Genomic DNA, 13202 nt, shown 5'->3' with positions numbered 1-13202 from the left:
ACTTGGCTCCTCTATCGTGCCATAAATCATGAAATACTGGCTGTGTTCCCTGAGGCGAGCAAGCCCGTATATCTCACACACACAGACTTCCCCTTCAGCTTCAATCATAAGTACTTCAGAGCAGCAGACAGAGTGAGCTGAAAATAAGTCAAATTAAAACTAATTCAAGCTAATTCATTTCAATTAAAGAAGACTGAAAAGGGGGGGAGGAGACAAAACAATTGTTAAATGGGGACGATAAGTCTCTGTAATACTGTGCATGATAGTTGAGCTCTATTCCAATTCTGGGGAGTGTCTCTATGAATATGTCAGTCATGTTTTTAAATACCTAGCGAATTATTTATGACTGACAAATACACTAGCATGCATTCCTGTGATATAATGGGTTTTGTAATCCTAGTCAAGCTGGCAACCCATGAATGCAACACAAGTTAAAGGTTGAACATGCTTCCAGATAATAAATAGTTTTATTTACACTCATTTATTCTTTTATTATCTTTTCTTTTGGGGGGCAAATTCAGAAAATACTAGACAAGTGTGAAGTGTGGCTAAATGGAAGAGAATAAGAACAGGAATATTAGAATGGGAGTGAATGAAGGGTCTCAGAAGCAAACACACAAAGGAAGGATTGAGGGCTTTAAGAGTGACACAGCATTTTCAGTCCTGTCAGACAAGCTTGATATGGTGCGTACACTCTTTAAAATCCAGAAGAGCTTTGAAAACGTCTCTGTGGTGTTCTCTAAGTCGACGAGGTCTTTGACTCGTGCTTCTTTTCTTACTTATTTCTTTTCTTGTCTGTATGAAGACGACTCTGTATATAACAGCCCCAAACAGTGAAACAACAATGCTGCTTATCACAGATGGAGTCTCCAGCCTCTAATCTCACTGGACTTTCCCAGTCGCACTATTGGTTATTACAACTGAAGCACTGTATGTTTCTACATGCTTTGTTTCTAAGGAAACTGAGTTGCGGCTTGGCATCAGCGGGGGGTTTCCTTGGAAAATAGAGAGCATCGGAATCGTAAGACCTCAAATTGTGTTGTTTTGTAGCAGTAATCCTCTCTGTGTATAAATTCAGCTGTGACGGGAAAGTTGTGAAGCGACCTCGCTGCAGTTCCCTCTTCCCCTTTCTCTCTTATTTTCTGTTGTGTCATCCCTCTGTGTGTGTGTGTGCAGGGGAACATACTCACCTCAGTACAAAGTAAGCAAGCAACATGCGGGGTACAAGGAGACACACACACACAAACACACAGGCACAGCTGCAGCAATACTTGTAGACTCCTGTCAGCCCTGCCCTGCCTGACCCACTTTGGATGTTTCTAGAATAGGAGAAGGGCTTTTCCAGCCTACAAAGGAAAAACCCTTCTCGCTTGTGTTGTCATATGAAAGGCGATCAAAGCAGCGTTCTCACTCCTTTCCTATTCCTCCTTCATCAACAACATCGCTGACATCTCATCCAATAACTCAGCACAGACACTGGAGGCTGACTGATGACGCACTGCTCTGTCCTGTCAACATGTGCTTGAATAAACAGCCAGGGAGCGGGAAATCACTCATCTCAGCTGGCTTTTTAGATCACGTATAGGGTAATCTAATGTAACGTTATCTAATAATTAAGGGATCTAATCTGGCGGGAGATAATTAGAGCCACAGCAGCGAGATTATAGGCAAGTCCAAGCCACGTGTGCCCCCGGCTCGCTTACTGGGTTTGAGTGTAATAGGATTTATAACTCCCATCTAATCCCCTAAAAAATTATGGCGATCACTGGCTCTGTATTTGCTATCAAAAAGCATGGATTTAAAATTAAAGCTGATATGAAGGACGGCAAACAAAATGCTTCCACGCAGCATATCCGCCGAGGTACTGACAGATGTCAGGGAGCCACATCTGTGCGGCTTAATGATCAACTGCAACAAAACAAGCTCAAATACAAAGTGCCAACTGATCATTTTCTGTACGGAGAATGCTCAGGCTTTGATACACACTGTAAGTCAATGCCAATCAATGCAGCCCATGGTGTCTGACTCACAAGATCAATATTTAAACCCAAAGGGAATACTAGACTTAGGGATTCCTTTTAATTCACCCCAACTCCCTCATTCTGACACATCTGAGAAGGAATTTGAAGCACCACAGTCTGTTTGGGCTCAGCTGTCAGAGCCCAGTGTTTTTGTCACCTGGGAAATGACGACAAATGTGTACGTCCGAGCACGTTAGCGCAACCTATGTGATCAGTGGTGCATTTGGGTTTTATTCGCTGGCAAAGAAACATCTTTTCAGGGTTCAATATTAAATTAAGTACAGCAAACAAGTCATTAGTCTTCCTAAGCTTTGTGCTCTCATGCTAACACAGTGGAAAGAAGGAAAGAAGGGAGAGAAGGAAAGGAAGTGTCTGAGAAAGAGAGAGAGAGATGAAGCAGTGAGAACAGTAACAGTGGCAGGGAGCACCCCGGCAACAACGTCGCATATCAGTCGATAGAGATTTTCCCAGTTCATGTGAGACTGAAATTAATGAGGTATTTTCCCCATTAGGGCCTTTAATCAGAACGAGTACAGAAAGAAAGGAAAGGAAAACAGTGTTTGTTATAACGAGACACTCAAAACTAAGGAGAAAACGGCCATTTTAAAGGAGCTTCCCCCTCCTTGAATTCTTACTTTGATTTTATGTGAAGTGTCCCTCATCTTCCGGGCAGACTTGTGACACAGTTCACCAACACTTGTGCTTTAGCTGTTACTGTGGATTACCGTCACTTATTTGAAATTCAAGAGGCCGTGTGTTGCTCCAGAAAATGGCCGATCCAGGTGTGATGTTGTCATTTTATGCTTGCCAGTGAAGGCTGACTTGGCATCTACATCTCTGCACTCAGAGCAGACTGAAGCACACGCCGCCCCAATGAAAGGAAACACCAGCATACGGGCCCTCGTATTGACAGATGTGGACAGCGTCATCTGTCCACATCTGTGATCTGCGAGGGCTTCTGGATGCTGTTGACAATTTCAAATGAAAAGATAGATGCGCCACAAGCCAATTCGGAGGTGACACAAGAGGACGGACAATTAAATACACACACAGACACAGACAAAAATGGGGCAGCCACACATACACATCCCACCACATGCACACTGTGGGCAGACGCAGAAACAGCAGCCTGGAGGATAGCTGGTTATACCCTTCCATTCTCGTGCACCCTCACCCATGGCCAGATGTGTCCTCTACGGGCTATTATACGGATCCTCTTTCATCAAAGCCATTTTAATACATGTAATCACTAAGGGCTGGTGAAGCAGACACTTCATGGTGTTGTTCTGCTCCAGTATGAACAGAGAGACTCAGCAATCAAAATGGCTCTCTTTGTGGACAAGATGAAAGAGTAAACGCTGCTTCCGTGCACATAAAGAGGAAACAAATGCAGCTTGCCAAGAGGGTTCAATCTGTTGGAGTTAGAGCATGTGTGGTGCAACAGGTCTGATACCTGATGATTCTGAGAGAAACATGCAGCTGCCTTCAATCATTCACTAACAAGGGGGAAATGACCGGAGTCATTTTCTCCCTAAATGAATTACCCTCATTTCTTTTTCTAAGGGAAAACACTATTAGTGATTCCAGCAGTGAGCTAATTGTTGATATTGCTCTTTTAGCAATCCCAGGTTGCCACTTTACAGCCAAGAAATGTTCATGACGTGTTCATAATTGCACGGAATATCATTCGGAACAAGAGGGGAGGCCACTGGCTTTGGAAATTGAAGAATTATGCTAGGATGGTGGTGGGGGTGGAGGAATTATGTTTGAAAGGAGTAATCTCCATTCCAGCGATACTGACCTTTTACTTGCATAGAAATGAGTTTCATTTTGGGCTTCTTGTAATCTACTTATGTACAGCAGTTCAGCATATTCTGTATGTGCTTCATGGCGATCAGACCCCTTTTTAGAATCACAGAGGTGACAGCTACGTAAACCTGTCTAAACCATTTGGTACAACTCGTCAGGAGCCCGTCAGCTACCTGGGTCTGCATAGAAATCAGAGGAATGTTGGTTATTTTCAACCAACTCGACTACATACACAAAACATGGTGCTCTGTCTTCTCATAATCAACTTTAACTTTTTTTTTTTGGAGCACAAAGGTTTAACGTGGCAAATGCGTCTAATAAATAAAAAGCAAACATTATTGACTCGCCCCCTCGCTGCCCTGGCTCCAAGGTTGTTTTTTTTATAGTGCAGTCCTAATTAAGCGATCAACCAGTGGTTGAATGTATGCACATGTTTACACTGAATACACACTCTGAAGTTCCCAGACCTTGTCTCCGTAGTCTCCTCTTCCTGAGGCCGAAGATGCGCACTTTGGAGAAGATGTCGACCAGGTTCCCATTGCAGAGCCCCTTGTTCTTGTTGGGGCTCTTTCTCCGTCGGTTGGTGGAGGGTCGGTCTAAATGCTGCTCCCGTGCCTGTCTTTTCTGTCTGATCAGCCCACTTGCGATAGCAGCAGCCATGGCTCAAAATGTCACAACTGCTCAGGTCCAGTCTGCACTCGGAGCACGGACTATTCAAACAGCCGCCTCTCAGAGCTCGCAGCCCGGGTCACAGTCCCATGGTGGCGGCTATGTGGCTCGTTCCGTTATGTCAAATGCCAAATAAATATTTCTAAAAGCTGGCTTTCCTTTTTTTAAAAATCAAAAAAATCAAAATACTACATGATAATTAGGGGATTAAACCAGCTGTCACTATAACTCGAAAAATTCTTGAGCATGGTGGAAAAAAATTAGATCAGTTCATGCGTAATTCAGCACATCAGTGACTACAGTCTTGATTCCGAATATTTCCGAGGATTATTCATACCTGTGCTGTGATGTGTTTGTTCATTGTCTGTGAAATAATCAGCAGCATCGCCTCCTTAAATGTCCAGCACGGGCTTCCTCGTCCGCTCGGTGAAATCTCACCTGCTCTTTCCTCCTTTCACACTCCGTTTTTTCCCCCTCTCCTTTTGCCAGACGAGATTGCTTTTTTTGAAGTCAGTCTTTAGTCTGCGGTGGGGACGCCCGTGCATGTGCGCCGCCAGCAATTAAACAAACACAGGCGCCTCCTACGAAGATCACAACCCGTCTCAAGGCACAGCAGCTCGGGGCGAATCCAGCTCCCAAGTTTGCAAGAAGCAATCGGCGACAGGGACCCCGCGATGACCGAACGAGAGAAACACAGTTGGGAATACAGAGGAACGCGCAACCGAGCCAGAGTTGTTATGTGGAATTAATACCAAGTTATTTTCCAACTACCAGTCGACGTGTCGGCTAGTGTTCACAACACAAGCGACTGGGCGCGATAGGATCCAGGGAGGGAAAAACATACCCAAAGCTGATCCTGCATGTGGAGATGACGTCTGCATTGTGTGACAAGCTGCATACAAATACATTAAACTTAAACCCCCCGGCGACCAGCACACAATTCGACCCAGTGCATGTTCACAAAAGAGCCCACTGCGAGGAAAACGAATGCATAGCGATCAGTGCGCAGTGGGAATAAGGGAAGAAAGTAACACCACAGACAAACGGCGCAATTTATTTTCCAACGCTGAAAGAAAAAAAAAAAGAAATGTGGGGTGGGGGTGGACGGGGTAGGAAGTGCTTGTTTATATGCCCCAGATCAACAAACGTTTCCCATCAACAAGTCCTAACCACTCGTTAGTGCACGACTTGAAGAGGTTGCACCCCCTCCCACTTCCTCCCTCCTGACAACCGAGCCCCTGCTTGAAGAGAGAAAGTGTGTGTGTGTGTGTGGGGGGGGGGGGGGGGGGGGGGGGGGGGGACAGACTGTCTGAAGCCGTTAGATAGTAGCATTTCAGTTTTTAACGCTTTAGTTTGGACTCTTTAGAAAGCTACATTCCCTTTACCACTCATGTGGAAATAAGAAAGCCAAACGCGAGGGGACAGTGTGCCATTATGAACTCCCTTTCACCTCATTATCACAGGACAGTCCATATATTTCCACATATAGTGAGTGGATTACTGCTACTCTTCTTCTTTGTTATTTATTTATTTATTTTGCTCCATCTCATGAAACCTGTTTATGTTGTTCTAATTAAGATCGATTCAAGTCGCGCGCTCCATTTGCTGTGTGCGCCTTCAGCACCAGGGACAGCGTCTCTGATTTCTGCACCATCATGGAGGTGGGTCGCGAGTGTGGGGGTGTCATTTCTTCAGTCGGTTATCATAACCTTTACTTAAACGTCCACGAGCCACGAGACAGCGCGAATGCCTCCGGTAAATCACGAGTAAATGAGAGAGACTCCACTCCACTCACGACCCGCATGTGAATTTAAACGCTGACCGAGACGTCTCTGATCCACGCAATAAATGCCAGGGCGAGGTTGAGGCGTCTGATCCTTTTCGTTGATTTGGGGATAAATATCATCCAATTCTCAATCACAGGCACAGAAATTAAAACTCAAGAGAGCCATCTGCTGTTTGTGGCTGTAATTAAAGAGCCTGGCTCACGGGGGACTAAAGTGTTGTACTGAATAGCTCTGATGTGCGTTCACAACACACACAAACACATGCACACACACACATGCACACACACACCTGTTGATATCCAGCAGATGTACACATATAAGATTGACTAAAGTGACAAAGGAACGGGAAAAATGTGTGAGGACAGATGAGCAGGTTTATAACAGCTGGATGAAAGCGCTGTTAGTGATTTAAAAAAAAAAAAAACACGAATTCCGCTTTAAAATGTTCTTTATAGATCACATAGGTTCACAAAAGACATTCAACCCGCTATGCGTGGGCTTGTGTGCTTTTCCCCCGACCCCTCATCCCACTATCGTGGGTGCATTAAAAGTTTATGTCCTAGGAGCCTCCTGCTGCTGCGGTGCTCTGAGAGACATGCAGTTAACGCTCCAACCAGCAGCGGACACTGTCAGCTCAACAATGGTCCCACAGCAACTTTGCAGAGCGGCACTGTCACCGTGACGGTTATGAATCGCAGAGGGCTTCTACTTAAGCTCACACATATAATGGATTTTCTTTATTCCTCTGGGTTACATCGCCTGACTGCACAAGAAATATGCATCTTCCCCTTTGAGTATATATATATATATATATATATATATATATATATATATATATATATATATATATATATATATATATATATATATATAGGGAGGCTGGTGAACTATAGCCTTTCCACTTTCAGTCTCACAGCATGGGCATAATATACATGAACAGCTTTTTCCTCAAAGCACATAAATTCACATGTGGAAGTCTAGTCAGAGACAACACTGTGCAATCTAGGGCAGTTCTTTCCTTTAAGCTAAACACAGCAGTGGTTGCAAAAAAGCATCGAAAACCCCGTCAAACAGTCGAAGAGTAAAACAAAAGCGCACTTACCTACATTTTTTTTCCGTCTGTGTGTGAATGAATGAGGGTCCATGGCAGGCCCATTCCAAAGACCTATAAGCCAAGTGTTTTCCCCGTTACTTCTAATACCCCATTTATACTGCACCTTCTAGGCTCTAACATGGTTACAGCAAACTGACAGTCTGCCCTGAGCTGTTCACAGTAATTTCTTCAGGAAGGCCCTAAAAGCTTCACTCATTCTTTAAGTTGGGTCACAGAGACAGGCAGTTAGATAAACAGATGTGGACACTTTGTCTGAGGCTGCCCGCAAACACAAGGCTAAATGTTGCCTTAGGCTGGAATCTGCAAGACATTAACTAACAACAGTTATAAAATACAAGGCACGCCAATGCCGGTTTTTGAACCTCTATTATTTGTGTGGCACTGAGCATAACACCGTGCACATCTGGCCTTTATGGAAAACCCTGGAAACCAAGATTCATTCACAAAGATTCGACAAAGCAGAAGCTGCAATTAATGCAACCACAGCCTCATCAGGTCAAATCATTTAAATCCAATCTCCTCTGAGAAAATGAAATTATCTTAGTTAGATGTCCTGCTGCTGAGGCAAAGCAAATGGCAACTCACAGAGCTGAAGTAAACAACCCATTTGATTATTGCTGAGACTTTGCTTGAGGATAGTAGGAGGGGGCATGTTGTTTTATCACCTATCCTGATAGAAAAACCAGGCAGCAGGACTCAGCACTTCTGAGGCTCGACGATATAAAAGAACCTTAACTTTACAGAATGAAATTACATTGCATTATCAAAGACAGCAAGTTAATTCAATTTGAGAGGACTAATGATTTTTCCCAGCTCAGATTCATGTCATCCCTCTACCCCTCCATGTCTTTTTCTTCTTCCCCTCACTTTAGCTGTTTAATCAGGGAATATCATGAGTCCATATACTGAAGTAATAAAAGCTTAGCAAGCCCAGTTATAGACTTTAAGTATCCTACAGTGCTCGTGTATGCGTCTCATTAGTTTGGATGAGTTTAATAGTCCGAGCTAATCAGAGAGCTAAGATAGACGAGTGCACATAAAGAGCCTGTATGGGGCAGCGACTGTGGAGAAATTTTATTAAGTGGTCATGAATTAAGTGCACATACTGAAACCGTGGAGATGGGAAAAGGCCAGAAAGCTCAGGGGATCGCGAGCACATGATCATGAACAGTCTTAACTAGTTTGTTATTTTGCATGCTCATTACTGAACATTTTTGCATTTGATCACTTTGAGTGAGATTCCTTTATTAGATCGTTCACTTATGACCTGAAGAAAATTATTAAAACTATGAAAACTGTCAAATTTATTTAAAAACTATAGAATATTTTTAAACTAATTCCTTGTTTTATAAGCTTTATTTGACTTGAAGATGCCTTTGTGTTATCTTTGTATGTGCCGTCTTTTTCTGTCTTATTCGGAATTTCGTGAATGTTTGATCCTCTTTGGATCTTTGGTCCACGTTACTAAAGAATCCTCCTGTTGGTGAAGTTTTACTCTTGCTACTGGTTGAACACCATACGTCTAATGCCTCTAATGGTGGAACACACTAGAGAAGATTCATTGTGTTCATGGACTGTATTTTCGACCTGATGAAGGTCTGTGTGCCAAAACGTGTCGGAATTTTAGGTTAAATATAACCACGCCAATAATAATAAAGGTAATTTGCTTTGATCTGAAAATACAGTGCTTTGGAGTTTTAGTGATAATTTTAGTTTATATGTCATTGGAAGAATACATTGATGCACAATTGACATTGATTGGCTGGAATCACTTGTTCAGTTTTTGTTTAAGTAGTGTTCTGCAACATTCAGTGGCCTTTTGTTCCCTTTGTGGTGTCTTTTCATTTAAAAAAAACAGTCCCATTTAGCGTTTTTATTGTAGTGGACACAAAGTTTTTAGTAAGTTGTAAACATTTCTGTGTTTGCTGGTACACTTGGGTTCCATTACACATTCTTTGCAGGATGCCCGGTAATTGAAAGAATACCAACAGGGAATTTCCACCATCTGTAGACAGTTTTCTAATGGTGAACTAATGAACACCAAAGTCTTTAGAAAAGCATTTTCTTCTCTGTGTATTTCCATAATGTTTCTTTGGTCCTGTGAAAGTTGCTTTTTTTCAGCTGCTCCTTCAGGGGCTGCAGCTGCAGAAGGATCCACATGTTTGATTGGGCACAGATGTTTATGCCCTTCCTGATCCAACCCTCTCTCTGTGTCTCCTCCCGGTGTCAACCAGAAGATCACTTAACAGATGTTAAGTGAACATGTTAAACACTACACTATAGCACAACTAAAATATTAAAAGTACATACAGTGGGGCAAAAAAGTATTTAGTCAGCCACCGATTGTACAAGTTCCCCCACTTAAAATGATGACTGAGGTCAGTAATTTGCACCAGAGGTACACTTCAACTGTGAGAGACAGAATGTGAAAAAAAAATCCATGAATCCACATGGTAGGATTTGTAAAGAATTTATTCGTAAATTAGGGTGGAAAATAAGTATTTGGTCACTTCAAACAAGGAAAATCTCTGGCTCTCACAGACCTGTAACGTCTTCTGTGAGAAGCTTTTCTGTCCCCCACTCGTTACCTGTATGAATGGCACCTGTTTGAACTCATCATCTGTATAAAAGACACCTGTCCACAGCCTCAAACAGTCAGACTCCAAACTCCGCCATGGCCAAGACCAAAGAGCTTTCGAAGGACACCAGGAAAAGTATTGTAGACCTGCACCTGACTGGGAAGAGTGAATCTACAATAGGCAAGCAGCTTGGTGTGAAAAAATCAACTGTGGGAGCAATCATCAGAAAATGGAAGACATATAAGACCACTGATAATCTCCCTCGATCTGGGGCTCCACGCAAGATCTCATCCCGTGGGGTCAAAATGATCATGAGAACGGTGAGCAAAGATCCCAGAACCACACGGGGGGACCTGGTGAATGACCTGCAGAGAGCTGGGACCAAAGTAACAAAGGTCACCATCAGTAACACACGACAACGGCAGGGAATCAAATCCCGCAGTGCCAGACGTGTTCCGCTGCTGAAGCCAGTGCATGTCCAGGCCCGTCTGAAGTTTGCCAGAGAGCACATGGATGATACAGCAGAGGATTGGGAGAATGTCATGTGGTCAGATGAAACCAAAGTAGAACTTTTTGGTATAAACTCAACTCGTCGTGTTTGGAGGAAGAAGAATACTGAGTTGCATCCCAAGAACACCATACCTACTGTGAAGCATGGGGGTGGAAACATCATGCTATGGGGCTGTTTTTCTGCCAAGGGGACAGGACGACTGATCCGTGTTAAGGACAGAATGAATGGGGCCATGTATCGTGAGATTTTGAGCCAAAACCTCCTTCCATCAGTGAGAACTTTGAAGATGAAACGAGGCTGGGTCTTCCAACATGACAATGATCCAAAACACACCGCCCGGGCAACAAAGGAGTGGCTCCGTAAGAAGCATTTGAAAGTCCTGGAGTGGCCTAGCCAGTCTCCAGACCTCAACCCCATAGAAAATCTGTGGCGGGAGTTGAAAGTCCGTGTTGCTCGGCGACAGCCCCAAAACATCACTGCTCTCGAGAAGATCTGCATGGAGGAATGGGCCAAAATACCAGCTACTGTGTGTGCAAACCTGGTAAAGACCTATAGTAAACGTTTGACCTCTGTTATTGCCAACAAAGGTTATGTTACAAAGTATTGAGTTGTATTTTTGTTATTGACCAAATACTTATTTTCCACCCTGATTTACGAATAAATTCTTTACAAATCCTACCATGTGGATTCATGGATTTTTTTTTCACATTCTGTCTCTCACAGTTGAAGTGTACCTCTGGTGCAAATTACTGACCTCTGTCATCATTTTAGGTGGGGGAACTTGCACAATCGGTGGCTGACTAAATACTTTTTTGCCCCACTGTATGTATTGGTAAGTGTGTAAGATTTTGTCAAGAGTTGTTATGTCTTTTGTTACTGGATTGAGGGCACATGTCAGAGGCAAGATTTAGGAAAATCAGTGCATATAAAAACACAGATGATTTACAGTGTTGTACAGTGCTGTGGTTTACATCCAAAGTCTCAGTAAACATGTTACTAAATACCTCAATAGATATGTAATATATATATATATATATTTTTTTTTTTTTTCAAACTTCTAGGTTTTATTTTTGTTGTTGTTATTCTAAAATGTTGTTTTTTTTACGCTGAGTTTGAGTTGAGGTTTTAATTTAATGTCAGTAAACTATAATAACATTGTGTCTATAATTTCATTACAGATTGAGATCACACAAGATTTTGTCAACATCAAGACAGAAATCCTGAGTTCACAAGCTTTTTCTTGCAACAGTGAAAAGTCACATATAGAAAGCAGTAAATAATGAATAAGTGAGTGATGTGAGTTACAGCCAATATGGCGTGATGGGAAAGCAGGGCCTAGTTGTTGCTGCCTCCTTATTGCTGAAGGAATATATGAATGAATGAGCTTCCACGAGGTCAACCAAGAAGCAGTAACTGTTGCTTTACTGTGAGTGAGATCATTCACTGTGAATAAATTATACATTTAAAAAAGTGGCAGAACAACCTCAGAGAGACTGACTTCTGAATATGTGGAACAGCTCGCACACTACGTCTCTGCCCACAGACCTTTAAATAGCCGCTTCATCATCTCATGCAGAGTGTTATAAAAATCACTTAAATGTGCATCACATAATTGCCCCTAGGTATACTAAATATGCCACCAGAGAATATGTATGGCCACACTACAATATGTCTCTCTGTTGCGAGTGTGATGGAGCACTGCCCTTTCTCTGGGGATGAGATTAAAGTGGGCCTGAGGTGTGGGGCCCTCCGACGGAGACATTAATGAAACACAGTGGCTTCAAACTGTTAGCTTCACTCACCAATTGTCTAAAGTCAACTAAAAAAGAGGTAGTTAACACTTTTGTTGCTGAACTAGCGCAAAATAAAACAAAATAGTCTTCTTAAAGTGGAAAAAAAATGAGTAAGAAAGAGGATGGGATTGTGGGGACATAATTATTGAATGAGGGGTCTCATAATGGTGTTTTGCTTAAACAAAACTCCTTATTAAGTCTTCTTGGCAACTTTAGCTTTGAAATGGAAGGTCACTCAAAAATCAGATATGTCTGGGGGCTTTGCTGCCACATTTAAAGCTGAGACAGCCGATTTTTGCAAGTGAAACGAGACAAATTTTGCACTAGTGGCAGTGATCCAACTGATCTCAGTCGCCTCTTGGTTGCAGTGTTTAGTTAAAAACTCAACAAAAGCTCAAAAACAAACAGTCCAATATGATGCATAACTAATTTGGGGGTGTTTAAGGACTAATATGAGCGAGTAAACAGATGTATACAGGGAGCGATAGATGCAAATGCAAAAGAAGATGAAAAGAGGAGAGGCCAAAAGTCAGACATGCTGGGGCAAAACAATGTCACAGTTCACCGGAGAGTCAACATACTGGTCATACACATCCTCTATTCCCGCTTCATTCTCTCTTTCTGTATCACACACACACACACACACACACACACACACACACACACACACACACAGCTTCATCCTTTGATCCTATTTTAAGTCTGCAGCAGTGATGGAATGTGCCTTGTCAGCAGCACTGCAGAGTGAGGTTCCTTGGAGAAGCCCTGGGCAGTGTGGGAGAATATCAATTACTCTGAGCCCCTGTGGCATCGCCTGCTTCCGGATTTTAAGGCTGACACCAGGCGCACAAAAATGTGTGCTTGCATGTGTGCATATTTTATTGTTTTGCTTGTCAGTGAATATGCATACAGAGGTGTC

General features: G+C 42.8%; 1 protein-coding gene across 2 annotated transcripts in view; it reads right to left on the bottom strand.

Annotated features, from left to right (window-relative positions):
- Positions 1-13202, bottom strand: part of fgf14 (fibroblast growth factor 14) — a 122391-nt gene that overhangs the window by 41707 nt on the left and 67482 nt on the right. The window contains exon 1 of one of the 2 annotated variants that reach the window (XM_085375123.1): positions 4298-4490. The exons of the other annotated variant lie outside the window; for it this stretch is intronic. Coding sequence (XP_085231249.1) covers positions 4298-4490 — 193 coding nt within the window. Of the gene's footprint in view, positions 1-4297; positions 4491-13202 lie in introns of those variants that run through there. 2 annotated transcript variants of the gene reach the window in all.

This window comes from Diplotaxodon limnothrissa, linkage group LG16, assembly GCF_057381915.1.
Source record: "Diplotaxodon limnothrissa isolate DT_005_m linkage group LG16, D_limnothrissa_male_GT1.1, whole genome shotgun sequence".
In the NCBI taxonomy this organism is placed as follows: domain Eukaryota; kingdom Metazoa; phylum Chordata; class Actinopteri; order Cichliformes; family Cichlidae; genus Diplotaxodon; species Diplotaxodon limnothrissa.
Note: the sequence above shows the minus strand (reverse complement) of the source record. Positions and strands in the feature narration are given on the sequence as shown.